This window comes from Urocitellus parryii, chromosome 3, assembly GCF_045843805.1.
Source record: "Urocitellus parryii isolate mUroPar1 chromosome 3, mUroPar1.hap1, whole genome shotgun sequence".
NCBI lineage: Eukaryota > Metazoa > Chordata > Mammalia > Rodentia > Sciuridae > Urocitellus > Urocitellus parryii.
In genome coordinates, this window is record NC_135533.1 from 137,814,934 (window position 1) to 137,841,026 (window position 26,093).

General features: G+C 42.6%; 1 protein-coding gene and 1 long non-coding RNA gene across 3 annotated transcripts in view; one reads left to right on the forward strand and one right to left on the reverse strand.

Annotated features, from left to right (window-relative positions):
* Positions 1 to 19,854, forward strand: part of LOC144253655 (uncharacterized) — a 28,615-nt gene extending 8,761 nt beyond the window's left edge. Inside the window, exons 2-3 of the long non-coding RNA XR_013343343.1 lie at positions 7,876 to 7,992; positions 19,320 to 19,854. This is a non-coding gene — a long non-coding RNA (uncharacterized LOC144253655). The remainder of the gene's footprint in view (positions 1 to 7,875; positions 7,993 to 19,319) is intronic.
* A 1,839-nt stretch (positions 19,855 to 21,693) lies between these two features.
* The window catches only part of Brap (BRCA1 associated protein), a 34,311-nt gene continuing 29,911 nt past the window's right edge, over positions 21,694 to 26,093 (reverse strand). For both annotated transcript variants that reach the window (XM_026386153.2, XM_026386152.2), the window contains one exon: positions 21,694 to 24,114. In XM_026386153.2, coding sequence (XP_026241938.1) covers positions 23,751 to 24,114 — 364 coding nt within the window. In that variant the 3' untranslated portion in view covers positions 21,694 to 23,750. The remainder of the gene's footprint in view (positions 24,115 to 26,093) is intronic.

Genomic DNA, 26,093 nt, shown 5'->3' on the forward strand with positions numbered 1-26,093 from the left:
CAAGGGACCTTTCAGAGGTTACAGGAACATGAAAGAACTGGGCAAATGCTGGATGGCCCATGCCCTGCTTGTAAAGGTAAGATAAAGAAGATGGCTGGGCTGTATCTTAGTGGTGGTGGTAGAGTATGTGCTTATCCTGTGCAAGACCCTGCGTTCAGTCACTAGCACTGCCAAACAAAAGATTAGGAAACAGAGATGAAAAGGTATAGAGAGCTTTCATCCAGATTTTGGCCTGGTTTGTGAATCTATGGTTTTCACTTTTGTTCCTCAGAGTCCTGAGCATACCCTTTGATCTCGTTTTATGGGGCAATATTATTACACCACTTTACAAATACACCATTGATTTCAGGCTGACCTTAAATCTTTCCTTTCCCCAACTCCTTGAAGGGCATTAATGGTTAGCAGAATGCTCAGCAATACTAGATTTGAAGAGGGAGGGAATCTTATACGGTGCTTGAAAATATTCAAATAAATGAAGGTCTAGAAGAGAGGAAGGAGAGAAAATAAGGCAAATGAATGAAAAGAAGATGTTTCCTAAGTATGACTTTTTTTCTTTCTCTTTCTTTCTTTTTTTTTGGAGCTTTCTTTGCTCATATTAAGTAAGTGCTCTACCACTGAACTACATCCCCAGACCTTTTTATTTTTTTGTTTTGAAACCAGGTTTCAAAAGTTGCACAGACTGGGCTGGGGATATAGCACAGCTGGTAGGGTGCTTGCCTTGCATGCAGAAGATCCTGGGCTCAATCTCCAGCACCACACACACACAAAAAAAGTTGCATGGACTGGCCTTGATCTTGTGATCCTCCAGCCTCCTGCCTCAGCCCCTGGAGTTGCTGGGATTACAGACACACACATCACACCCAGCTAACTAATTTTTTTTTTTTAAGTAAAAAAGCTAGCAATAGGACTTGGGTGTGGCTCAGTAGTAGAGCACTTGGGTAGCCTGAATGGGGCCCTTGGTCACAGAAGCACAATTTTTTTTCCTTTTCTTTCTGTTTTTTTTTTTTTTTTTTTTTTTTTTTTTTTTTTTTTTTGTGGTGCTGGGGTTTGAACCTATGGCCTTGTGAATGCAAGGGAAGCACTCTACCAACTCCCCAGCCCCAGAAGCACAATTTTTTAAAAAACAACAATTAAAATCACATTGTGTTTATCTATTGTGTGAATTATTGAATAGATATAATACAATATTATACAGCCTTAAAAGAAGAAAATTCTGACACATGCTACATCATGGATTTGCCTTTCAGACATCATGCTAAGTGAAATAAGCCAGACACAAAAGGACAAATATTCTGATTCTGTTCATATGAGGTCCTTAGAGTAGTTGAATCCATAGCCATAAAGTTTAATGATGGTTACTGGGGTCAGAGAAAGGGGAGAGTGGGGAAATAGAGTTTAATGGGTACAATTTCTGTTTAGGGTGATGTCAGAGTTTTAAAAATAGTCATAATGCAACCCATTATGAGTTGCACAACATTGTGCTTGTCACTGAACTGTACATTTAACTATGTCTGAGCTGATGAGGAAGCTTAGATGGTGGAGCACTTCCCCAGCATGCAGAATGTCCGGGTTCAATCCCCAGAACCACAATAAGTTTAAAATGATCAATTTTCTGAATACCACAATAGGAAGGTAGCAATCAATAATAAACTCCTAACAGATGCCCTTGGAAAGAAGATGGCTGGGCTGTATCTCAGTGGTGATGATAGAGTATGTGCTTATCCTGTGCAAGATCCTGCATTCAGTCACTAGCACTGCCAAACAAAAGATTAGGAGATTAGATTAGATTCTTTATCAAGCCTTAAGGGGTTCAGATTCACAGAAATGGACTTCATATGAAAGTTGTTGATGTTTGTGCATATGTTCACTATGCTCATAGGACCTATTTACTATCTACATCCTGTCGTGTTTCTTCTACCAAAGGACACCCCTAGTGCCCCTCTTCTCTAATGGGTCACTCTCTCTAGCCAAGCAACATGCTATATAGCTCTCATTGTTACAGGTGTCATCCCGTCTCCTGTTCACCCCACCTTTTGTACCACCACTTCCTTTCCCATGATGTCCTCCATAGAGCAGAAACTTTTCTGCCCCATCTCCCCTTCCTCCAAGCCCATTCTCGCCTGGATCCCCACCACTTCAAGGAAATGACTTCATGTAGTGGCTGCCCCACTGAAAAATCCAGTGGCCAATTCTCAGTTGTCATCTTGCTGGATTTATCAGCAGCCTCTGTGCATGTTGATCATTGCTTCCTCCAGAGATACTTTCAGCACCTGGTTCCCTGGCCATATCTCCTTTCTTAGTCCCCTTACTAGTTTCTCCTCTCCCTGACCTCTTGGCGTGAGCACCCTCCTCATGTGCACTCCATCTACATTCCCTGGATAGTCTCCCTCTCAATCCCATGGCCTCCAGAACCACACATTCCCTGAAAACTCCCCATCATTTCCTCCAGCTCTGACTCCTGGTGGACTCTCAGCTGCCTAGTTAGCATCTTCCATTGAAATTGATAACAGATCTCTCAAAACTACTGTGTGACCAGAGCTCAACTCTATAGTCTTTCCAGCTTCCCCTACTTCAGAACATTCAACCTCCAGTCTTCCATTTGCTCAATCAAACAACACCTAGACTTGCACTGGTCTCTCTCTCACTTCCCACCTACACTATCAGCAGGTACAATTGGCTTAACCTTCAACTATATCCAGAATGAGCTACTGCTCACCTCCATGACCATCAGCCCAATCCAAGCCACCATTGTCTCCTAACACCTCTCCCTGCTTCCAGTCTTACCCCCCAGTAAATCTATTTTTTAAACAGTGTGCAGAGCAATCCTTTTCAATACAAGTCAGCATTTCAGGTTCCTCTCCTGAAAACCTTTGAATGGCTCTCATGTCAGAATAAATGTCACACATCTTACCATGCATAACTGAATATCAGGCCCTTCCCTACTCCACTCTTCTCCTTGCTTCTTTCACCTCAGACACCCTGGTTTTCTCAATTCCCTTTTCCAACATACCTAGAACAATTCCAACTCAGGGCCTTTGCACTTGCTTCTCCCTCTGCCTACAATGCCCTTTCCCCAGGTATTCACATACTTACTACTTCACTTCTGCCAGGTCTTTGGTCTCATTTTAGATGCCTCTTACTGGGCAGCCATCCCTGAGTACCCTACTATATATAATAGCATCCTCCTTACCACTCCATATCCCATAACCTCTTCCTTCTTCTGCCTCCTCCTCCTCCTCCTCTTCAGGCTGGGGATTGATCTCAGAGCCTTATACATGCTAAACACACATTCTACCACTAAGCCCCCCAGCTGCATCAATCTTCTTGATACTATTTATCACTATGAGGTATGTATTTGGTAGTTTCTTTGTTTATTGCTTGTAAGAACCACAAGGGCAGGAACTTTATTGTTTGTAGTTGCAAAGCCTAGAACAGTGTCTGACACTCAGCTACTTTTTACTTAGAAATGTTTTAATTAAATTAATGAATATTTAAATTAGCAAATTTTACATGATGTGTATGTGAGGTGTGTGGGTGTGGGTGTGTGAGTGTGTGTGTGTTTTAAATGCACTCCTGGTGAACAGGGGGAGTTACTGACAAGGTCAAATCTGTGTCTACCTGCCTTTATAAATATAGATAGCACAAAGAGTTTAATGGCAATGGACCCAGAAATATATATCAATGTATTGATACCTATCTATCTATCTTTATGCCTATAGATAGATGTCTATTTATACCCATATTATATAGAGATAGGCAGATAAATACAGATGGAGATAAGTATAGGTCCATTGCCATGAAAATCTTCTGATCATGTTCAAATTAATATGAATACATGTAATAGGCTGGCCTTTGCCTATTTTCCTTTCTTTCTATTTTATTCAGTTGAAACAAGGAGATAATAAATCTTTTTTTCTTTTTTCTTTTTGTACCAGGATTGAATCCAGGGGCACTTTACCACTTTACCACATCCCCAGCCCTTTTGATTTTTAATTTTGAGATAGGGTCTTACTAAGTTACTTAGGGCTTCCCTAAGTCTGAGGCTAGCCTTGAACTCATGACCCTCCTGCCTCAGCCACCTGAATCATTGGGATTGCAGGCATAGGCCACCATGCCTGGTGAGATCACAGTTCTTTTTACTTCCTGATAGTGATTTAGGTACCTGGCTCAACATTGTCAGTAAGGATTTCCACTGTCTACCAGTATATGGAGAAATTGGAACTTTCCTTCATTGCTGGTGGAAATATAAAATGGTGTAGCCCTTGTGGAAAATAGTTTGGCATTTTCTCAAAAAGTTAAATGTAGGTGGCTGGGGTTATAGCTAAGTAGCAGAGCACTTGCCTAGCATGTGTGAGGCACTGGATTCTATCCTTAGCACCACATAAAAATAAATAAAATAAAGCATGTTGTCCATCTACAACTATAATAAAATAAAATAAAATAAAATAAATGTAGGGCTGGGAGTGTAGCTCAGTGGTAGAATGCTTCCCTAGCAAGTGGGAGGCCCTGGCTTGATGTCCTGCACTATACATATACAGAATTAGCCAGATACATGGCATATACCTATAATTCCAGCAACTCAGGAGACTGAGGCAGGAGGATAACAAGTTGAAAGCCAGCCTCAGCAATTTAGCAAGGCCCTAGGCAACTCAGACTCAAAATAAATCTCACAACAAAAAATAAAAAGGACTGGGATGGGCTGGGTGTGGTGGCTCATGCCTGTAATCCCAGCAGCTCAGGAGGCTGAAGCCAGAGGATCCTAAGTTGAAAGCCAGCCTCAGCAACTTAGGGAGGCCCTATGCAATTTAGCAAGGCCTTCTCAAAATTAAAAAAAAAAAAAAAAGGCTGGGTTCAGTCCCTAGTACAAAAAAAAAAAAAAATGTTAAATCTAGAATTACCTTGTGATCCAACAATTTAACTCCTAGTTATATAACCCCCAAATTTAAAACAGGCATTCAAAATAATACCTGTAAGTACATGTTCATAGCAACCCTATTCACAATAGCCAAAAGGTTAAATAAGCCAAATAATAGACATTTTTTTTAAATGAGTGGGGATGGCACATTTTTTTATTTTTATTTTTTTTAAGAGAGAGAGGGAGAGAGAGAGGGAGGGAGGGAGGGGGAGAGAGAGAGAGAGAGAGAGAGAGAGAGAGAGAGAGAATGAATTTTAATATTATATTTATGTTTTAGTTCTCGGCAGACACAACATCTTTGTTTGTATGTGGTGCTGAGGATCGAACCTGGGCCGCACGCATGCCAGGCGAGCGCACTACAGCTTGAGCCACATCCCCAGCCCAATAATAGACATTAATGGATGAATGGATAAACAAAATATGGTCTACCCATGCAAAAGATTATTATTTAGCCATAGAAGAAATTACTGATAACATACTACCATGGATGAACATCACATACATAATGCCAAGTAAAAGAAGCCTAACACCAAAAGTTTTATCTTGTGTGATTCCATTTACATACAATATCCAGAACCAGCAAATTCATAAAGCCAGAAAGCAGATTGATGGTTGCCAGGGGCTCAGAAGGAGGGGAGGATAGGGAGTGTAGTACATCTCATCATTTCCTTTCAGATGATGAGATATTTAGAGAGTAGATAGAGACAGCTACACCACATGGTGAATGCACTAAGTGTGGTGGAATTTTTCACTTACAAGTGGTTAATTTTATGTATGTTATATGCATTTTATTTCAGTTAAAACAACAACTGGGGCTGAGGTTGTGGCTCAGAAGTAGAGCGCTCGCCTAGCATGTGTGAGACGGTGGGTTCGATCCTCAGCACCACAAAAAAAATAAATAAATAATATAAAGGTATTGTGTCCAACTACAACTAAAAAATAAAAATATTTTTTAAAAACCCTGTATGTTGGCTTCATGTTAGAACCTTCTTTAATTATTATGACCTTGACTTTCATTATGAAATGGCACTTTTTGCAAAGGCTCAGTGATAAAAAGGATTATTGTGCCTCTATGGAGGACACAAGTTACAAAATTTCTAGGGCAGAGGGGACAAAACAACATTCGAAGTCAGAAATGAAACTCCATTATTATTATTATTATTATTATTATTATTCTCCTCCTTCTCCTCCTCCTCCTTCTTCCTCTTCTTCTTCTTCTTTATATATACTACTAAAACTCTGGGATTTAATTAAGGGTTAAATTTAGCTCCTCTTCCTTTGAAGCCTCTTCCCTGCCTGTTGCTGCTCCAGCGTTCACCTCACTGTGGGTTCCTTGCCAGCATCCGGTTTTCCTTTCTCCAGGAACTCCCACTTTATTCAGACATCCCTTTCTCCCACGCAGCCCTGAGCCTCAGCAGAAGCCAAGCCCAGTCCCAGCCCCAGCAGAGGCTGATCCTAGGATAATCCACTCTCTCTATTAATTCTTGGTTCTGGAGCAGCTACATGCCCCAAATCTGATGAATTGCGGGGAAGGCTCATTTCAAAAAAGATGTCCCTCAGTAACCCCTGGCTTCCATCCTGACCAATTTGGCAATCCAGGTAACAAATGTCATGAGGCAGGGCTCTTTTTTTTTTTTTTTTCCAAATGGAACAAAAGCCAAGGACAAACAAGCTGAGGAATGCTGTGGGGCTCAAACAATGTCCCTCTCTATCTCTTGGCTCTGTTATCATCTGGATTGACATCACTACAGACAGGTCCTGAAGATGGCTTCAGGCCTTCATTCTGACTGCTTTGGCAATCCCAGGAGATAGAGTTTGAGCCAGGGTTCTAGGGTTAAAACTATGGAACCAGCCTAGGTGTCCATCAGTGGATGAATGGATAAAGAAAATGTGATGTATATACATCATGGAGTTTTATTCAGCAATAAACAATGAAATTATATCATTGGCAGGAAAATGGATGGAACTTGAGAACATTATGTTAAGAAAAATAAGGCAAACTCATAAGGTCAAAAGCTGCCTGTTTTCTTTCATATATGAAAGCTAGAGAGAAAAAAGGAAAAGCAAGGTGTGTGTTGAGGGGTATCTCATGAAAATCTAAGGGATATCAATAAAGTAGAGGAAAGGGATGGGAGGTGGGGAGAGGGGACATACTAGGGAATGATACTGGCCAGATTATCTGTTGTATTGTGTGCATGTATGAATATGTAATAACAAATCCCACCATTATGTGTAACTACAATGCACCAGTAAAAAATAGAGGGAAAAAAGTTCTAGGCTAATGGTCACTGGGTAAGACTGTGACCCATGATTATTTCCAGAGCAGGAGGCCCTGCAAACCAAGAAACAGGGAAAGGCAGTTCCCCAAAGGAAAACTGCAATTAGGAGAAAGGAGGAGAAAGCAATCAGCACTGATCTCTGCTGGATTTCTGTGTCCCTATGAACATGGTCAAGTGTCCCCCAACCAATTAATAAGCCCAAACCTGCTGTGCCTCCCTTGAGCCCCTGCAGACCATTCTCCTTCCTCCTGCTGCCAATCTCCTGGCCTACAACTGCTGCCCCTGCTGCCCAACTTTTTTGCCTTCTTTTGTCCTAGGTAACAAGGTGTCCAGCCCTGTCACTTCACTCAGAGTGCTCTGGCAGGGGTCACCAATGACCTAAGGCAGGGGCCTTTCTTCTGTTGCTATCCTGGTTAGTCTCTCTGCCCCATGTTGAACCACTGACCACCTGGAGAAGGCCTGCCTGCCAAGGGGAGAATAAGACCGCACAGGACAACTGTCCCTGAGGTCACCTAGATGAGACTGATCTCATGACATACTGGCCACCTTTTGTCTCTTTTACTCCCACCCCAGCTCCCACCTGAGCCCTCCTGTCGTCTAACATCTACACTCTGTTCCTGGATACATGTCACCTTGACCACACTTTACAGTGATAAATCCCCATATCTTTTCTGGTCTTAGCTCCTGGACCCACCTGCCTGCTGTTCACTCCCACCTGGACATCCTGCAGAACCTTTAGACCCTGTGTGTCCAGAATTTCATCCCTTATCCTCTTCTTGGCCAGGACAACATCCCAAGGTAAGACTGCCCTAGGTTGAATGCCAGTCCTACTCATTGCTAGCGAGCTGACCATGGGCAAGTTACTTCAACAAAGCCTCACTGGTCATCTGGCCTTTGGTTCCCATTTACCCTATCTCTACCTTCCCTACTCCTGACTGCACCAGGGTTCTCTCTCTTGCTTTTTTTTTTTTTTTTTTTTTTAAACCAGGGATTGAACTTAACCACTGAGCCACGATTCCAGCCTTTTTTTTGTATTTTATTTAGAGACAGGGTCTCACTGAGTTGCTTAGTGTTTCATCATTGCTGAGGCTGGCTTTGAACTTTGGTTCTTCCTGCCTCAGCCTCTGGAGCTGCTGGAATTACAAGTGTGTGCTACTGTGCCCAGCTGTACCAGGGTTCTCTAAGACAGCCATCAAATTGTGCCACCCATACAGGTGTCTCACTTCCCTACCCTGCATGGGATGGGACATATGGGGTGAGGAACACAATCTTCATAACCCGACCCTATTTCCTTCTCACACCCTACCTTACCTGTATGAGTTTCCTGTGACTATTGTAACTAATTGTCATGAAGCCGGTGGATTAAATCCACATGAATGCGTTACCACTCTACTCCAACACATGACACCTACATTCGGGAATCTCTGATCATTCTTGGGTGCTCCAAGGACTTCCTCCTCTCTGCCTTTGCTTTTGTGGTTCCCTCTGCCAGATGACCCACCCCATTCCTTTCAGCCAGCCAGTCTTTTTACTCTAACTTAAAAACAGCATAAATCGCCTTTTTCTTTTATATTTTTCCTTGACCTCTACAACAGGGTAGGATTCAGTGCACCCTTTCTTGGGTCCCTAGAGCAGGGAGCTTCGTGATATTGAATTCTAGTGGCTGGTTTGCATTGTGAAGTTTTGGGAGTAGGGATTTGGTAGGGTACATAAAATATTTCCTGAATCCAACAGCAGTTAATGAAATCTAAGTTCTTGTCATTCACTTTTTTTTCCTCCCCTGTGCTGGGGATCAGAACCCAGGACCTCGTGCTTACCAGGCAAGTGCCCCACCTCTGAGCTATACCCCCTACCCCTTACTAAGACTCTTTTAAGATCCAGTTTGTAGGGGCTGGGGATGTGGCTCAAGTAGTAGCGTGCTCGCCTGGCATGCGTGCAGCCCAGGTTTGATCCTCAGCACCACATACAAACAAAGATGTTGTTTGTGTCCACCAAGAACTAAAAAATAAATATTAAAAAATTCTTTAAAAAAAAAAAGATCCAGTTTGTAGTGGGATGGGTTTATTGAGGATGTCAGTCGTTTCCTCTGCCTGGCCCAGCATCCATTATACCTTGTTTGGAGAGCAGCTGCCTTCCTTCTCTGGAGAGCCCCTCAGCCCCATCACAGTTGCCCTAAAGGCCATAACACTGGCTCTGATTCATGACATAGATCTGGCCAGTCAGGGCCAGAGTGATTGTCCCAGATGAAGAAATGGGTTCGTCAGACTGGGTTAAGCACAACTATCCTGGGATTGAACATGGAGGCTAGAGGAAGAAGGTGGCAGTGAGCTGGGTTGAGGAGACATGAAGCTCTGTCCCTTCTCTGCACTGACCACCTGGAGAAGGCCTGCCTACCAAGGGGAGAGTAAGGCCACACAGGGAAAATCATGGAGCTCTGGGGGTTAGTGAGTTAGGCAGATATAGGACAACTGTCCCTGAAGTCAGCTCCACCCTGGACATCCCTTTATGAGAGCCGAGTAACACCCTTCCTCTTCTGCCAGTTGAGGTTGGATTTCTGCTCATACCTGAATGAGTCTTGACTAATACAGGTTTTAACTTTTTAAGAATGTATGGTAGAGGCTGAGACAGAAGGATGATGAGTTCAAAGCCAGCCTCAGCAAAAGGGAGGCACTAGGGCTGGGGATGTGGCTCAGTGGTCAAGTACCCCTGAGTTCAATCCCTGGTACCAAAAATAAGAAAAGAATGTATAGTAGAAGCCAGGCATGGGGCATGCTTCTGTAGTCACAGCGACTCCGGAGATTGAGGCAGGAGGAACGTAAGTTCAAAGCCAGCATTAGCAACATAGCAAGACCCTGTCTCAAAATAAAATACAAAAGAGGCTGCGGATGTGGCTCAGTGGCAAAACACTCTAGGTTCAATCCCTAGCTCAGTGGTGTGTTCCTGCAGGCCCAGCTACTTGAAGGCTGAGACACAGGATTGCTTGAACCCAGAAGTTCTTGGCCAGCCTGAGCAACTCAGCAAGATCCTATATCTTGGGGATAAAAAAAGAGGGGGGGGGGAATTTATGTTCTGTACATTGTAGAAACCCAGCAATGAAGACTTATTGACTTTCAAATGACATATAAGCTGAGACCTAAAGGAAGATAAGGCCCTGTTCATCCAAAGGAGTCAGGAGGGTTATCCAGGCAGAAAAGAACATGCAGCAAGGTCTTGAGACAGGAAAGAGCTTGGAAAGTCAAAACCCGATGTTACCATTTGAACTTCCACAAAATTCATATGTTACCATCCTAACCTACAGTACCTCAAAATTTGATGTGACTAGAGATAGGGTTTTCACAGTGGCTATTGAGTTAAAATGAGGTTCCTTTTTGTTTGTTTGTTTTGTTTTTTGTACCAGGGATTGAATTCAAGGGCATTCGACTACTGAGCCAAAATAGGGTGGGGGAACCCTATTTTGTATTTTATTTAGAGACAGGGTCTTACTGAGTTGCTTAGTGCCTCACCATTTCTGAAGCTGGCTTTGAACTTGGGATCCTCCTGTCTTAGCGTCCCCAGATGCTGGGATCACAGGCATGCGCCACTGTACCTGGCTAAAATGAGGTTCTTAGGATGGGCCCTAACCCAAAGTGACTGGTATCCTTATAAAAAGGGGAGACAGACATACACACCCAAAGGGACACCATGTGAACATTGAGACAGAAATCAGGGCAATGTGGCCACAAACTAAACACCACCAGAGAGTGGTGGCAAACACCAGAAGGGAAGAAATGCCTGGAACAGATTCTCATTCATAATCCTCAGAAGGAGCTAACCCTACCAACCTTAATCTCACACTTCTAATCTCCAGAATTGAAAGGCAATTCATTTCTGTTGTCTGAGCTACCCAGGTTATGCTACTTTGTTACAGCAGCCTGAGCAAACTGATACACCAGGAGAGAGGGAGGGAGTGGAGGATGGGGTTAGAGAGAGGGTCAGGGCCAGTTCACATATGACCTTACAGGCTGAAGCAAGACTATGGATTTTACTTTCAAGGTCTTGGAAAACTGTTGATTGATTTTATAGCTTTGGTAAGCTGGGTCGAGATCCCATGTACAGAATGATCTGGAGATGGGAAGAAGTAACAGAAGGACCACCAAGGACACCACTGCAGTGGTCCAGGTGAGACAAGATGGTGGCTTGGGTTAGGTGGCACCAGTGGAGGGGGAGAAGATAGATTGAGCAACTGGACAGATAAGGATGGTTCTTATTCTGAGGCAGAATACCAGAGCTGGGGGAGGGGGTTTTGTGGGGAAAGATGAAACAATTCCTTTCCATCATGTGAAGTTTGGGAAGTACGTGATACATCCCATCACAAACCTCAAGTGAGCAGATGGGCAGACCTGTGCATCTGGAGCTCAGAGGAGGGCCTCCGCTAAGAGAGGAGCCTGGAGACCTGGCAGCTGCAAACTAGACTTTCATTTCCACAGGAATTAGTGATTCACCTGGGAGAGGAGGCCCCGACTGGGCCAGAGAATCTCCTATCCTGGGCCTGTAGTGCTGAGAATGATGCATGATCACTGGTAGATGAGGAAAAATGAGGCCAGTGAGCCAGACTAGTCCAGGAACCTGGGAAGGCGTGCCTGAGGAGGGAGCAGGTTTAGTAGATGAATAGGAGTTGACCAGGGGAAGAGAGCGTCTGTCAGAAGGAACAGAAGCATGAACATCACAAGATTAGTTTCCATGGGCTCCATAACAATGAACTGCCAACTGGATGGCCTCAAAGGATAGAAATCTATTTGCTCATAGTTCCAAAGCCCCAAGCAAGGTCCTTGTGGTGCTAGCAATCCTTGTTGTACTTGGTGTATAGATGCATCACTCCAGTTCTGCCTCTGGCACCACGAGTTCTCCCTGTGTTTGACTTCTATTCTCAAAAGGATGCCATAATGGATGAAGGGTCCTCCCTACTCCAGTATGGCCTCAAACAATTATAACTGCAACAACCCTACTTCCAAATAAGGTCCCATTCTGAAGTTCTGGGAAGGATGTCAATGGGATGGTTCAACCCAGCATATCCAGAGCAAAGGAAGATGAAGTCTGTACTCCATGAAAGTGCACAAGGCTGGGGAGGTTGAAGCCTAGTCAAGGGGACAATAGACAGGAGAGGGCTCATGGGGAGTGACCTTCAAAGTCACTTCCAGTTCTACACTGAGAGCATCTATGTTCACGGAGCCTTGGAATATTGGTTTCTTAGAAATGACATCTTAAGGGGCTGGGGCTGGGGCTGGGGCTCAGTGGTAGAGGGCCTGCCTTGCACATGTGAGGCCCTGGGTTCGATCCTCAGCACCACATGAAAATACATAAATAAAGATTTAAAAAAAAGAAAGAAATGACATCTTAAACCAGGTGCAGTGGTAAGTATCTGTAATCCCAGAGACTTAGGAGGTTGAGGCAGGAAGATTGCAAGTTCAAGACTAGCCTCAGGCACTTAGATCTTGTCTCTAAATAAACAATCTAAAAGGGCTGGGGATATAGCTCAGTGTTAGAGTGTCCATGGGTTCATTCCCCAGTACAACAACAAACAAAAAGAAGAAAAGAAATGCCACCTTAGTTTGTGTCACTGGACACATCCATGTGAATTCTAGAACAAGAACCTGGGCTTTATTCAGTGAGCAACAGGGCAAAACTGGACCAGAACAAAGAACTGTGCTTGAAAATGGAAGAAATTATTTGTAAGAAACCTTGAAACGTGTTGCTTTAAAATGGGGTGGAAAACTGCAGCCTGCTTGCTGGCAGATTGTTTATGTAAATAAAGTTTTATTGGCACCCAGCCATGCCTATTTGTTTGCATATTGTCTGTGATTGCTTTTGTGCTACAATGGCTGAGACCATATGGCCTGCAAAGCCTAAAATAATTATTCTGGACCTTTGTCTTAGTTTTTTGTTCAGACTGCTATCATAAAATACCCCAAATTGGGGGCTGGGGATTTAGCTCAGTGGTAGAGTGCTTGACTAGCATGCATGAGCACCACATAAAAATAAACAAATAAAATAAAGGCATTCTGTCCATCTACAACAACAACTCTCTCTCTCTCTCTCTCTCTCTCTCTCTCTCTCTCTCTCTCTATATATATATATATATATATATATATATATATATATATATATATATATATATATCCATCCCAAATTGGGGAGTTTATAAACAACAGATGTATTGTTCAGAGTTCTGGAGGCTGGGAAGTCCAATATTTGGTACTGCCTAGTTCATAGATGGCACCTTCTTTGCCCTGATGTAGTGGAAGAAGCAAGGCTGTTTTCTGGGGTCTCTTTCATAAGGGCACAAATCAGTTCCTGAGGGCTCCACTCATGACCAGTCTCCTCCCCAAGGCCCCATCTCCTGATACAATCACTCTGAGGGCTAGGTTTCAACATTTGAGTTCTGTGAGGGCACAAACATACAGACCATAGCAACCTTTAACAAAATATTTGCTGCTGCATGGAGAAAAGGATGGAGGGTTATTGTTTAATTGGGACTGAATTTTTCAGTATGGAATGTTGAGAATGTGCTAGAGACAGAAGCACGAGAATGTACTTAATGTCTCTGAACTATACACTTCAAAAGGTTAAGATAGTAAATTTTATGTGTTTTATCTCAAATAGAAAAAAATAACAGATAAGTCATCAAGCTATAAACAAAAACAAGGGCTAGGGTTGTGGTTCAGTGGTAGAGCATTCGCCTAGCATGTGCAAGGAGGCCCTGGATTCATTCTCCAGCACCACATAAAAATAAATTAAAAAAATAAAGATATTATGTCCACTACAACTAAAATATAAATATTAAAAAAAAAAAAGTCACGAAACAACCTGGATGTTTCCACCAACCCCAGACTGTGGTGTCACAATTCTTACAATCTTTTCCAATCCTTTTTTTTTTAATTGGTTGTTCAAAACATTACAAAGCTCATGATATATCATCTTTCATACATTTGACTCAATTGGGTCTTTTCCAATCCTTTTAAATCCTTTGAAAGACTTGCTTTAAGTTGAACTTCCAATTCACAAGAAACTCTGACTTTACCTTAACACACACACACACACAAAAGATAAAAAGTTTGCCAACTCCACTTTCAAAAGGGCTTGGTACAGTAGCTCATGCCAGTAATCCAGTAATCCCAGCAGCTCGGGAGGCCGAGACAGGAGGATCACAAGTTCAGAGCCAGCCTCAGCAACTTAGCGAGGTCTTAAGCAACTCAGTGAGACCCTCTCTAAATAAAATATAAAAAAGGATGGGGCTCAATGGTTAAGGCTCCTAGGTTCAATCCATGGTATCGAAAAAAGAAAGAAAAAGGCTAAATAAGTTATATCCGAATGGGGACACATGCTTACAGTAATTTTTAATGCAATAGGGGAAAAAATGTGATGTAATATAAGGTGAAAAAAAATCAGGAGACAGTATGTTCAAATATCTGGCAAATCCAAGATCAAGACTCTGGGAGACTTGGTGTCTGGGTAGTGATTACACAGGTATATTCAAAGGTCAAAATTCATCAAACTCAGGGCTGGAATTGTAGTTCAATGATAGAGCACTTGTCTAGCACGTGGGAGGCACTGTGTTTGATCCTCAGTACTACATAAAAATAAACAAATAAAATAAAGGTATTGTGTCCATCTACAACTGAAAAAAAAAGCTTTTTAAAAAAAGCAACTCATCAAACTGACTGGGTGCTGTGGCATACACCTATAATCCTAGCAACAATGAGGCTGAGGCAGGAGATTGCAAGTTTGAGGCCAGTCTCAGCAATTTAGTGAGACCCGGTCTCAAAAATTTAAAAGAGGGGGCTGGGATGTGGCTCAGTGGTTAAGTGACCTTGGGTTCAATCTCCATTAGTAAAAAAATAAATAAATAAATAAACCCTGCATGTTATTGTAAATTATATCTCAAAAATAAAAACATCATAAGTAACTTCAACTAAAAAAAAACAAAAAATCAAAACATAAAACCAAAATATTTTGTACTATTTCTTATAATATTTCAGAATGTATCACTGTAAATAGGATAAATGGAAATCAGTGAAGTATGTGATGTAACACGAAATTGGTGTTAAATCATATCATAGTATGATTTGACTTGTTATATTGAAAAAATTCTTGCAACATGTTTGCAAGTAGACACAGCACTGCTTTGCACCTGCCAAATGAATTCTACCTTATAATATCCCCCAGTTGTTTGTAAGGACTATGCTCTAGGCTGTCTCCATCCTCTATTTATTCTGTAATAAACTGAAGTCTCAATTAAGCTGATCCCTCCAAATCTGATTTCCAGTTAGCCTGTTTATGTTCTTTTGACCATACCTCTGGGGCAGTAACAGAGTCTACATTCTCAAAGACAGAACTCCTTACAGTCTGGATAGCTTTGTTCTGAAGGATCTCTTCCAGCTGAAGAAGTGCCTTGGCTTCCATCAGGTTCTGTGGAAGAGAAAATGACTGCTATGGACTGGGCCCCACATCCCCCAGGGTGTAGGGACCTGAATACCCCATTGAAATGGTGTAATGTTTTGAACAACCAACAATAAATAAATAAATTAATTAATTAATTTAAAAAAAAAAGAAATGGTGTGATTTTGCAAAGCCAGCCCTCCGGTACAGTGGAGGAAGCACTGGGGCTATTTCCTCATGCCTTGTTCATCATCAGTGCTATCCCAGGCTCTGTTGAAGTGGGAGAGAGGACGGAGAAGTGGGGAAGGTGTATGGGGCCCTCTGACTCCCACAAAAGTGGCCTTAACTCAATGCTCTCTGCCTTTTCCAGGGGACAAACAAAATAGGAATAGGCTGCATAATGCTTTCTCCAGGTGATTATAACCATGAAATCCTCACCTAAGTAAATTCTTAATAACTAATGGGAAGCGTCCTTCCCATTCCTAAGTCCCAGAGTGAGGGGAGGCAAGAGTGGAGTGGGGCTGAGCCCTGTTTGGGGGTCAGATGAGGCTGAGATGAGCACTGCCTTTATCACTTATCAGCTAGGTGACCTGAGTCAGTGCTGGCCACATCAGTCGACCTGTCCCCAATGAGCTTTGGTTTCCTGGTGTTTAAGATGGGATGCCTGTACCAAGTCCATAGGGCCACAAGACTGGATGAATGAGCTGTGCCAAGCACAGTGACTGCGGCTGGTTGAGGAGGAATTCTGCTAACGTGAGCTGGCCTTGGCATTGAACAGCACCACACAGCAGGATGGGACTTGCTTCCATTTCTACTTATCAGCAAGTGCAAGGTGCCTCTAACTGTCAGCATTGGGGTTCTACAAAATACAGGAGGGATTTGAGGCCTGCCCCTCTGGGTTACCTAGTTAGGGTAACCAGTACTGGGAAAAAAAGGTCTCTCACAGGAACAGGCTAGACTTTTCCACATCACAGGAACTCACAGTAACCCCACAGGGTTCTTTAGTGTTAATTATGTTCCTTCCCACAAGAATCTTATGTCAGAAGGTGAAAAGAAAACTGTTTTTAAGGAGTTAGCCTGTGAACCATAAAAATAAATAAATAAATAGAAAGCTAAAGGAGAAAAGAGTGGGCGCTTGGTGTGGGTTATCTCTTTCAGGATTGTTTTTTTTTTTTTTTTCTCTCTCTCCAAAAGTAGTAGGACATTCTTACTGACAACTGTAAGAAGCAGAAGAGCTGTAGGGAGAAGAGAACCCAGGTAACAAAGGAAAGAGGACTGGAACAAGCTTTGGTATGACTCCCACCAAACAGAGCCAGAAATCTCTCCAGTGCCAAAGTGCAGAATTGGAAGCAGCAAGAAATCTCTCATAGACTTTTAGGAAAGATTCTGGGCCACAGCACGGGGCCTCCTCTATCTGGGCCAGGAGAATTCTGGCAGCAGCCCCCGGCCCAGACTTGTTCCTACATAATTGAAGTCGAATGTGCAGGGGGGAGGGTAGACTTAGGAAGCCTTTCTGCTCTTCCAGACTGCAGAATCTTCAGCATCCTGCAGTTGGCCCTGTTTGGGATCAAAGCCAGTTAGTGTTGATTTTTTTGCAGCATGGAAACAAATGCAACGAAGCTGTTTTCCTGAGGCCTGCATTTTGCAAGGAGGAGTTTAATTTTTTTCCCTCCCAAGGACAGGTGGAGGGGGGGGAAGAGTGAGGGAACATGATGTGGCTCTTGTATTGCTGGCATTTTTGCAAACCATTTTGGGATTGTAGCTTCCACATGAGCGTAAAGGAATCAGATATGTGGGTACAGCTTCAGCTAAGCAGTGTCTGTCACCAAAGAAAATTTCTTAAAAAAATGCTGCTGGAAGAGGCCGTGCATGATAAGTTACAATTTGGTTGCTCTCTGTTGGAGTGCTTCCAAGAGAAAACTCTCCATATTCCTCCTAAAATTTTCCGCTGACTCTTCTCTACTTCCAGGCCTTTCTCTGTGATCTGATCTCCTGCCCCAGAAATTAGTCGGTGCTCCTTCTTTTCAGTCACCACTCAAGTCCTTCGGTGTTAAGCGTTATGTTAATGGTGTAAAGTGACACCCGGTAAATTTCTCAAGTTGAGGGAACACCTAATTCTTTTACAGGGAACTTGACTAATCCAGTGCTCAGGGGAAAGTCTGAACCTTGCCTCTTGGGCCATCACCAAAGCCTTGAGAATTTAGAATTGAGAATCCATGCAATTAGGAGGGTGGTGGTGGTGTGTGTGCACATGCGCGAGTGTGTGTCAGGGGGTGTCTCTGGGCTTTATTATTTTGTGGGCTGTTTTGTTTTGTTTTGTTGATGCTAGGAATTACCACACTCTACTACTAAGTTACATCCTTAGGCCCAGGGTGCTGTTTTTTTTTTTTTTTTTTTTTTTCCTGGTGGTACTGAGTATTGAACCCAGGAGCGCTTTACCACTGAACTAAATCCTCACTCTATTTTTTTTTTTTTTTTAAATTTAACCTTTAGAGCCAGGCCCAATGGCACAGGCTGTAATCCCAGTATTGGGAGGCTGAGGCAGTAGGATCACAAGTTCAAAGACAGCCTCAACAACAGCAAGGCGCTAGGGGCTGGGGATGTGGCTCAAGTGGTAGTGCGCTCGCCTGGCATGTGCGAGGCACTGGGTTCGAAAATAAAGATATTGTGTACACCTTAAAAAAAAAAAAATAGCAAGGCGCTAAACAACGCAGTGAGACCCTGTCTCTAAATACAATATAGGGCTGGGGATATGGCTCAGTGGTCAAGTACCCCTGAGTTCAAATCCCCAATACCTGCCCTCCTCACCAAAGAAAAAGACTTTAACCTTTATTTTTTTATTTTTATGTGGTGCTGAGGATTGAACCCAAGACCCATCTGTGCTAGGCAAGTACTTTATCACTGAGCTACAACCCCAGCCCTCCTCAGCTCTATTTTGAGACAGGGACTCACTAAGTTGCTGAGGCTGGCATTGAACTTGCAATCCTCCTTCTTCAGCTTCCCAAGTAGCTGGGATGACAGGTATGGGCCACTGGACCCAGCAGGGCTCTTAATTTTTACATGAGGAAATAAAGGTACCAAGGATATTTGGTTTGGAAACTGTTGCTTCTGAGCAAGATGTCTCCATGAAGTCAGGTCAAAACTGGTTCTCCTATTCCACATTTATGCTCAATGCTACATGTTTATTTTTATCAATTGGAAAAAAAGTGCACCCAGCTGTGGCTGTGGTTCAGCGGTAGCCTACTTGCCTGGCATGTATGAGGCACTGAATCGAATTCTCAGCACCACGTATAAGTAAATAAAGGTTTATCAACAACTTAAAAAAAAAAGTGCACCATTGGCTGCATTATACTAGTGTAGATTTATCCTGGGTCTTATAAGCCTTCATGCTGCAGATTTCACTCTGACTTCCCCACCTGGACTAACCTCCCTGCATTAATTTCCAAGCAATCTCAGGATGGATCTGAATGGAGTCTTGGGTCAGGGGATTTAGAAGAAAGTCTGAAAAGAAACAAAGCAGCTTTAGTTCACTTAGTGAGCTTGGTAATTAGCCTTGGAGTAACAAATGTTATCTGTACCAGCATAGTTCTGTGCCAAGTACTGAATCCCCATTTCCCAGTGAGAAGTTTTTGACCTAAAGCAATTCAACGTTAGGCCCCAAAGACTGTGATCATCTTGTGTGAAAAAGATTGTTCATCTCTTCCTTTCAGGCAGCAAGAGGGCAAAATCCAGATCAAGAACCTACTGCAGAACTGCTTTCATGTTCTCCTGAGCTTCCAGAATTAGAGAGACTACTCAATGTTCATGAAAATAAACTGGCTACGATGATTCTGAAATAGCGTTGGCTATTGAAGGACTTTCAAAATTAATGCCTGACAGAACACATAGCCTAAGTATGAGCCTACTGGGCACAGCAATGAAGCTTCAGAGATATCAGGTGAAGGAGGATTATCCTTGAAAAATGAAGAGGATGGGAAGGAGTTGGATATGATGTTAGTCAGGATAAACAGACCACAACCAGTCTCCCCCAGTGAAAAATAGAAGGTGGCTTATGTAACCTCCCCTAATACACAAGTGCAAATGTTTTTTGCTTGCTCCAGGAATACCCCATATGGAACAGCATTTCAGGAAACCAGGTTCACATTATAGATGTGGAGGAGTCACTTGGCCTTGGCACTACACTCCTAGTTCCTGAAGGGAAGGTCATTCTATCACTGCTTCCCTTTACTTCACATTTTTAACTTTAAAAAAGTAACATCTGGGGCTGGGGCTTGCCTAGCTTGTGTGAGGCACTGGGTTCAATCCTCAGCACCACATAAAAATAAATAAAGGCATTCTATCCATCTACAAATATAATTTTTTTTTTCTTTTAAAGTCTTCTCTGCTTGGTAGAGCCACTAGGCAGATATTCCCATCTTAAGAATTTTTATAGGCAAGATTGAAAGTGGAGCTGGGGTGTAGCTCAGTGGTAGAACATGTGTTTTAGCAATGCAGAAGGTCCCAGGTTCTATCTCCAGCAGCACCACCAAAAAAAAAAAAAAAAGGAGGGGGGGGGTCTGGCCAGCAGCAGAAGCCTGCCACAGAATACTCAGTAGCATCCTAACATTGATGAAAGTAATGGCTAGATATAAGTGACTTAGATGTCCCCCTCCACTATTTTTTATTTATTGTTGATACCGGGGATTGAACCCAGAAGCACTTAACCACTGAGCCATATCCCCAGCCCTTTTTTATATTTTATTTTGAGACAGGGTCTTGAAGAGTTGCTTAGGGCCTTGCTAAGTAGCTGGGGATGACTTTGAACTTGGGATTTTCCTGCCTCAGCCTCTTAAATCACTGGGATTATAGCCATGCACCACCACACCCAGCTCCCCTGCACTATTAAGAAGCAGAAATTGGCTAAGTTTGGTGGTGCATGCCTGTAATCCCAGTGACTCAGGAGGCTGAGGCACGAAGATTGTAAGTTCCAGGTAAGCCAGGGAAGCTTACCAACACCCTGTCTCAAAAAGGGGGTGGGGGACTGTGGATATAGCTCAGTGGTGAAGCACTACTGGATTCAATCCCTGGTATCAAAAAATAAAAATATATGTATAAAATAATAAGAAGCAGAAATTGATTCTCCAGAGTCTTAATTTCCCTTCTGCTGCCAAGAGAGCAGGAATGCAGAAGACCATTAGGCAATAGTGAATTCAGCTTTATCCCAGAGAAAATAAAATGGTTTTCTCCAAATGTGAAATGACTCTTTCCTTTTTAACATAAGCCTATAGACTTCATCACACTAGCAAAATACGCCACCAGTCTAAGCAACATGGCACCACATACCATGGCCAAATCATATATAGTACTCGAGAGTGTGCCTACTAACTGCACCAGAAGAGGGTTCCAAACAATGATGGAAGGTTGCTCCTTCATGATTTTCCAGTTCTCACATTCCTGGCTGGCTGTCTACCTAAGTTTCTCAGCCCTCTGAATGACAGCAGCTTTGCTTGGCAGTTGTAGTTGCTTCAAGTGCTTTATATTACCCAGTGTCCTGAAGAGTCACATTTGTGAGTGTTTAAAAAAAAAAAAAAATCTCAGCTTTAAGGCCTATAAAAGTCTCAGGTTAAAAAAATCAATTCCTTTTTGTTTACAAAAGAGTTATGTGTCTGGGTCTTCCCCTACTTCAAGCCTTCAAATTCAGATAATTTCCCCTAATCTATATTTGGTTTGGCTTTTTTATTCTTTTCTTTTTTTCAGGTATTGGAGATTGAACACAGAGGTGCTTTACCACTGAGCTACAACTCAAGCCCTTATTAGAGTCTCATTAAATTGCCCAGGCTGGCTTCAAACTTGTGATCCTCCTGCTTTAGCATTCTGAGTAGCTGGGATGACAGGTGCATGCTACCATGCCAGCTTAGGTTCCTCCTACTTTTTATTGGTTTGGGGAGCTGTAGGAAAGAGGCTGAAAAGATGGATAATCCAGCTGCTCACTATCCTGTCAAAGAGTTGATTTTTATGCTTATCTTTAAATCCAGGCCATTGACTTTCTTGATTAGATATGTGCTCCTAAGCAAATGTCAGAGACACAAACTTCACACAGCATAATAATTTCAAAGTTTGGTTATTTTAATGCAATTTCACTGTTCAAGGTAGTATGGGTAAATTAAGTGGTTCATTTCCACCCTGAAGAGAACACTAACAGCTCCTGTCTTATCTAATTGTCATTACTCTTCGACCTTCTTTTAAAATAACATTTTCTTTACATATGTTGATAAGATTCCCCCCTACCCTGGAACATTTCTTTTAAACCTTCAAGTAGTTTGGGGACCTTTGCCTGTTTGCTCATTCCTCTGGGCACAGCCTTCCAGAGCATTTGTCCCACCTGTGCTGAAAACCGCAGCTCTCCCAGCTGGAGGCTGGGCCGCGTGATGGAGGCGATCATAATGAAATGAGGAGCAAGCTTTGTAAACTACTTCTTAATTAGTATGCTACAATCCACCCCAGCTTCTGCAAGGTCAGACATGCAAGACAAGTACTTGGCCAAAACAGCAGGATTCTAACTAGTGTAAAAATAGATTTTAAATAAAATAGAATCTCTATAGGAAAGACAATTAGGTTATGCTTTACATTCCCACTCTTGCTTTAAGATATCTGTATATTAATTAAAGTCCAAGAAGGACTTATAACATTAGCATTGGTCTGCCCTAAGTAAAAATTAAGAATGTTTGACTAAGTACATTCATTTTGCAAAGTTACAGTTAAGGGTTTTTTGTTTTTTTGGTGGAGGGGGGAAGAGGGAATGCTGCAGCATATCCCCCAAAATGGATGGTGATTAGCAACACAGCTGATGTATTAACAACACCTAGGACCATTTAAGTCAAAGGGGATGAGGCCCAATCACAGCCTAAAAAATAATTATGCAATGTGACAATTTAAAACCTTTGGCTAATTATAAAGCAGGAAACAAAACCCATCATTTAACAGTATGCCTTGTTAACATGGCCAGCTCCCTCTTCTAGAAGCTAAATTCCAACACGGGTCTCGCTTCACTTTCACTCAATTATGGCATGTCACGAATTATCTTGTTTCTGGTTCTAGAGAAAGTACACAACCCCTCTTCAGTCCATAACAAGCATTACATGACTGTTTTAAAGGGGGCTCTGTTGAAATTCAAATTTTAGGATTTAGTAACAGCCTTTGGTTATATCTTGAAAGCATAATTGAAAATCTGCCCAAGCTCCCTCTAGCTGCAACCTGAACATGAATTCAGATCTTTTGTAAACTTTCAGAAAATACTGATCCCAGCAAAATACACAATTAGCTAGTCAGAGGCCTCATTCTATGTTTTCACATGGATGATAAATCTCCTCTCTTATTCTTGCTAGATACTAGGAAATCCACTCTGAGATTTAGATCTTGAATACTCATTAAGCCTCTTTCTTATTTCTTATTATTTCTTATAATGATGTGTGGAGTCACCAGAAATAAACTAAGTGGAACTGCCACCATTTTTCCTACACTATGTCTACTCAATCTGTCCTGGGTTGTTTTTCCTGGCTAGCTGTAGGGCAAGAAGAGATGGCTGCTGGTGACAAACCACTACCTGGCTTATAACCCAGCCCATCTTCATATAACATTCAAACAATTCTTCAACTCCCCAGAGGAAGGGAGGGATGGCAATGATATGAGGCTGGAGCTAGGGAATTTTCCTAGCCCCTCAGTAGCCAATGGGAGCCTTCCTTTAAAGCAGCTGCTATCAGCTCTGGGAGGTTTAGCACTAGGTAACATTACCTTTGAGGTTATGAAAAAACTTCACATCTTAAAACTACCCTACAGCTAAACATCAAATACTCCAACTCAATAAATACAACGGAAAAATGCACAGCAGAGTTGGGGCATCTACCAAGCAGGAAGGCAAAATGGTCATTAGAATGTCTGAGGTTAGTGAACTCTTACCCACCTTTGAAATCACTGTTCAGGTGCATCTGCTCTCTCAGCACCCTCTATATTCACTATGCCACACTAGCAAATGAAAGATCCAAACGACTGTGGCTTGATCCTTACTTGTACTTATTAGGGCCCACCCTCCCATTTAGCCAAAGGTCCCAGCACACCCTTCAGTGCCAGGGAGAACAGTCTCAGGGATGTTGTTTTTCTGAAGATCACTTGCCCCTCTTGCTTCGACCCTTCCTGGAGGGCAGCTTCCCACTGCCCCCTGAAGAGGAGGGGCTGGAGGTGGAGGCCATGGCAATGTTGATCTGTCCTTCCTGTATTTCCTGCCGGGTCTCAGCAGGTAGATGGCTGATCTGCTGCTGAGTCTCAAGGTAGAACATGACATCACGCAGCTGCTCCTGGATCTCGGTGATCTGAAGGTCTTTTTGGTCACAGGTCTCCTTCAACAACCTTTCCTCCTCCTTTAGCTTGTTCTGCAGGAGGACCTGGTTGGCCCGCAAACACTTATTCATTTCCTGCTCCTCCTGGAGCTCAGTTGTGAGTTTGGCCACTTTCGTGTTTAGCTGAGTGCACCTTTTGCAAAACAAAGACAAAAGCATATCTTTTCATTTGCTGACACAGTCGCCTTTCTACTCTGGGATTGAACAGCAGGCCACGACCTCAGAATCCATTTTAGAGCAGTCTCCCCCTCCCTCCTCTGCTGAGGGAGACTGGTTTGCTGCCACTGTAATCAGCTAGGCAAAGAAAGAATTTTGCTCTTGTTAACCCAGGTGTAGCTTCCAGCCAATTTTTAAGCATCTGAAATTTTTCAGTAGCAGAAACTTGTGTGACTCATGGTAAAAATGCTTCTGTCAGTCCATAGTTAAATGGATGCCTCAAAGAGAATAGCTATAATAAAGAAGTTATGAGGAAAAGTGACATTCTTGGAGAGTCAATTGCTCTGACCTCACTGCATTTCTGGAGGAGAAAAAAAGATGCTTATTCTAACCAAAGGGTTTTCCAGAATTGGGAATTCCCTATTCTTAATGCCCAATCTTACTCATAAGTAAAGAATTACAAATGAAAACACCATTTCAGATACCATTTTTATGTTTCAGAGTGCTAAAGAGCTCACTGGAAAAGAGGCACACCTACCGATGAATGGATAAAGAAAATGTGGTGCACATATATAATGGACTCAGCCTTAAAGAACAATGAAATTATGACATTTGCAGGTAAATGGATGGAAATAGAGAATATCATGCCAAGTGAAATAAGGAATCCCAAAAAACCAAAGGCTGAATGTTTTCTCTGATAAGTGGATGCTGATTTGTAGTAGGGGGTGGGTGGTTAAGGAAGAATGAAGGAACTTTGGATTGTGCAGAGGGGAGTGAGGGGAGTGCTGGGGTAGTGGGGATGGGAAGGAAGGTAGAATGAGAGTCATTATTATCCTATATACATGTATGATTACACTACTGGTGTGACTCTGCACCACATACAGCCAGAGGAACGAGAAGCTGCGCTATATTTGTGTACAGTATGTCAAAATGCATTCTACTGCCACGCATAGCTAATTAGAACAAATTTAAAAATTTACCAAAAAAAAGCACACCAACATGTTGACACTGGAGTGTAAATTGGTACAGACTTTTTGGAAGTCAATTCTCTTAAAAAAAAAAAAAAAAAAAAAGCCCATGCCTGGAATGCCAGGGGCCCACAACAATAATCCCAGTGGCTCAGGAGGCTAAAACAGGAGAATCGCGAGTTCAAAGCCAGCCTCAGCAAAAGGGAGGCACTAAGCAACTCAGTGAGACCCTGTCTCTAAATAAAATACAAAATAGGGCTGGGGATGTGGCTTGGTGTTCGAGTGCCCCTGAGTTTAATCTCTGGTACCAAAAAACAACAACAGAAAGTTCACAGCCGAGCACAGTGGTGCATACCTCTAATCTCAGCAACCTGGGAGGCTGAGGCAGGAAGATCATTAAATTTGAGGCCAGCCTGGACTATATCTCAAAACTATATCTCCAAAAAAGGGGGGACGGGCGGGCTGGAGATACAGATTAGTGGAAGAACACCACTGGATTCAGTCCTCAGTTCTGCTTAAAAAAGAAAAGTGCACATGCCCCACCCGCCTTTTAGGGGATACCAGGGATTGAATTCAGGGGTACTCGACCACTGAGTCACATCCCCAGCTCTATTTTGTATTTTATTTAGAGATAGGGTCTCACTGTGTTGCTTATCACCTCCCTTTTGCTGAGGCTGGCTTTAAACGTGCGATCCTCCTGTCTCAGCCTCCTGAGCTGCTGGGATTATAGGCATGGGCCACAGCACCCAGCTGCACATGCCGTTTGACATAGCTATTAGCTATTCTACTTTCTTATCCTATAAAAAGATGGAGAAAGATGCTCATTAAAACACTGTTTATATCGGTGTAAGACAGGAGACAATTTAAATGTTAATCAATAGGGAACTGGTTAAAATTATTATAGTGTATCCATACAATGTAAATCATGCAACTGTTAACAAAGATCAGAATAGATCTAAATATGCTAGTATGAAATGTTTCCAAAAAA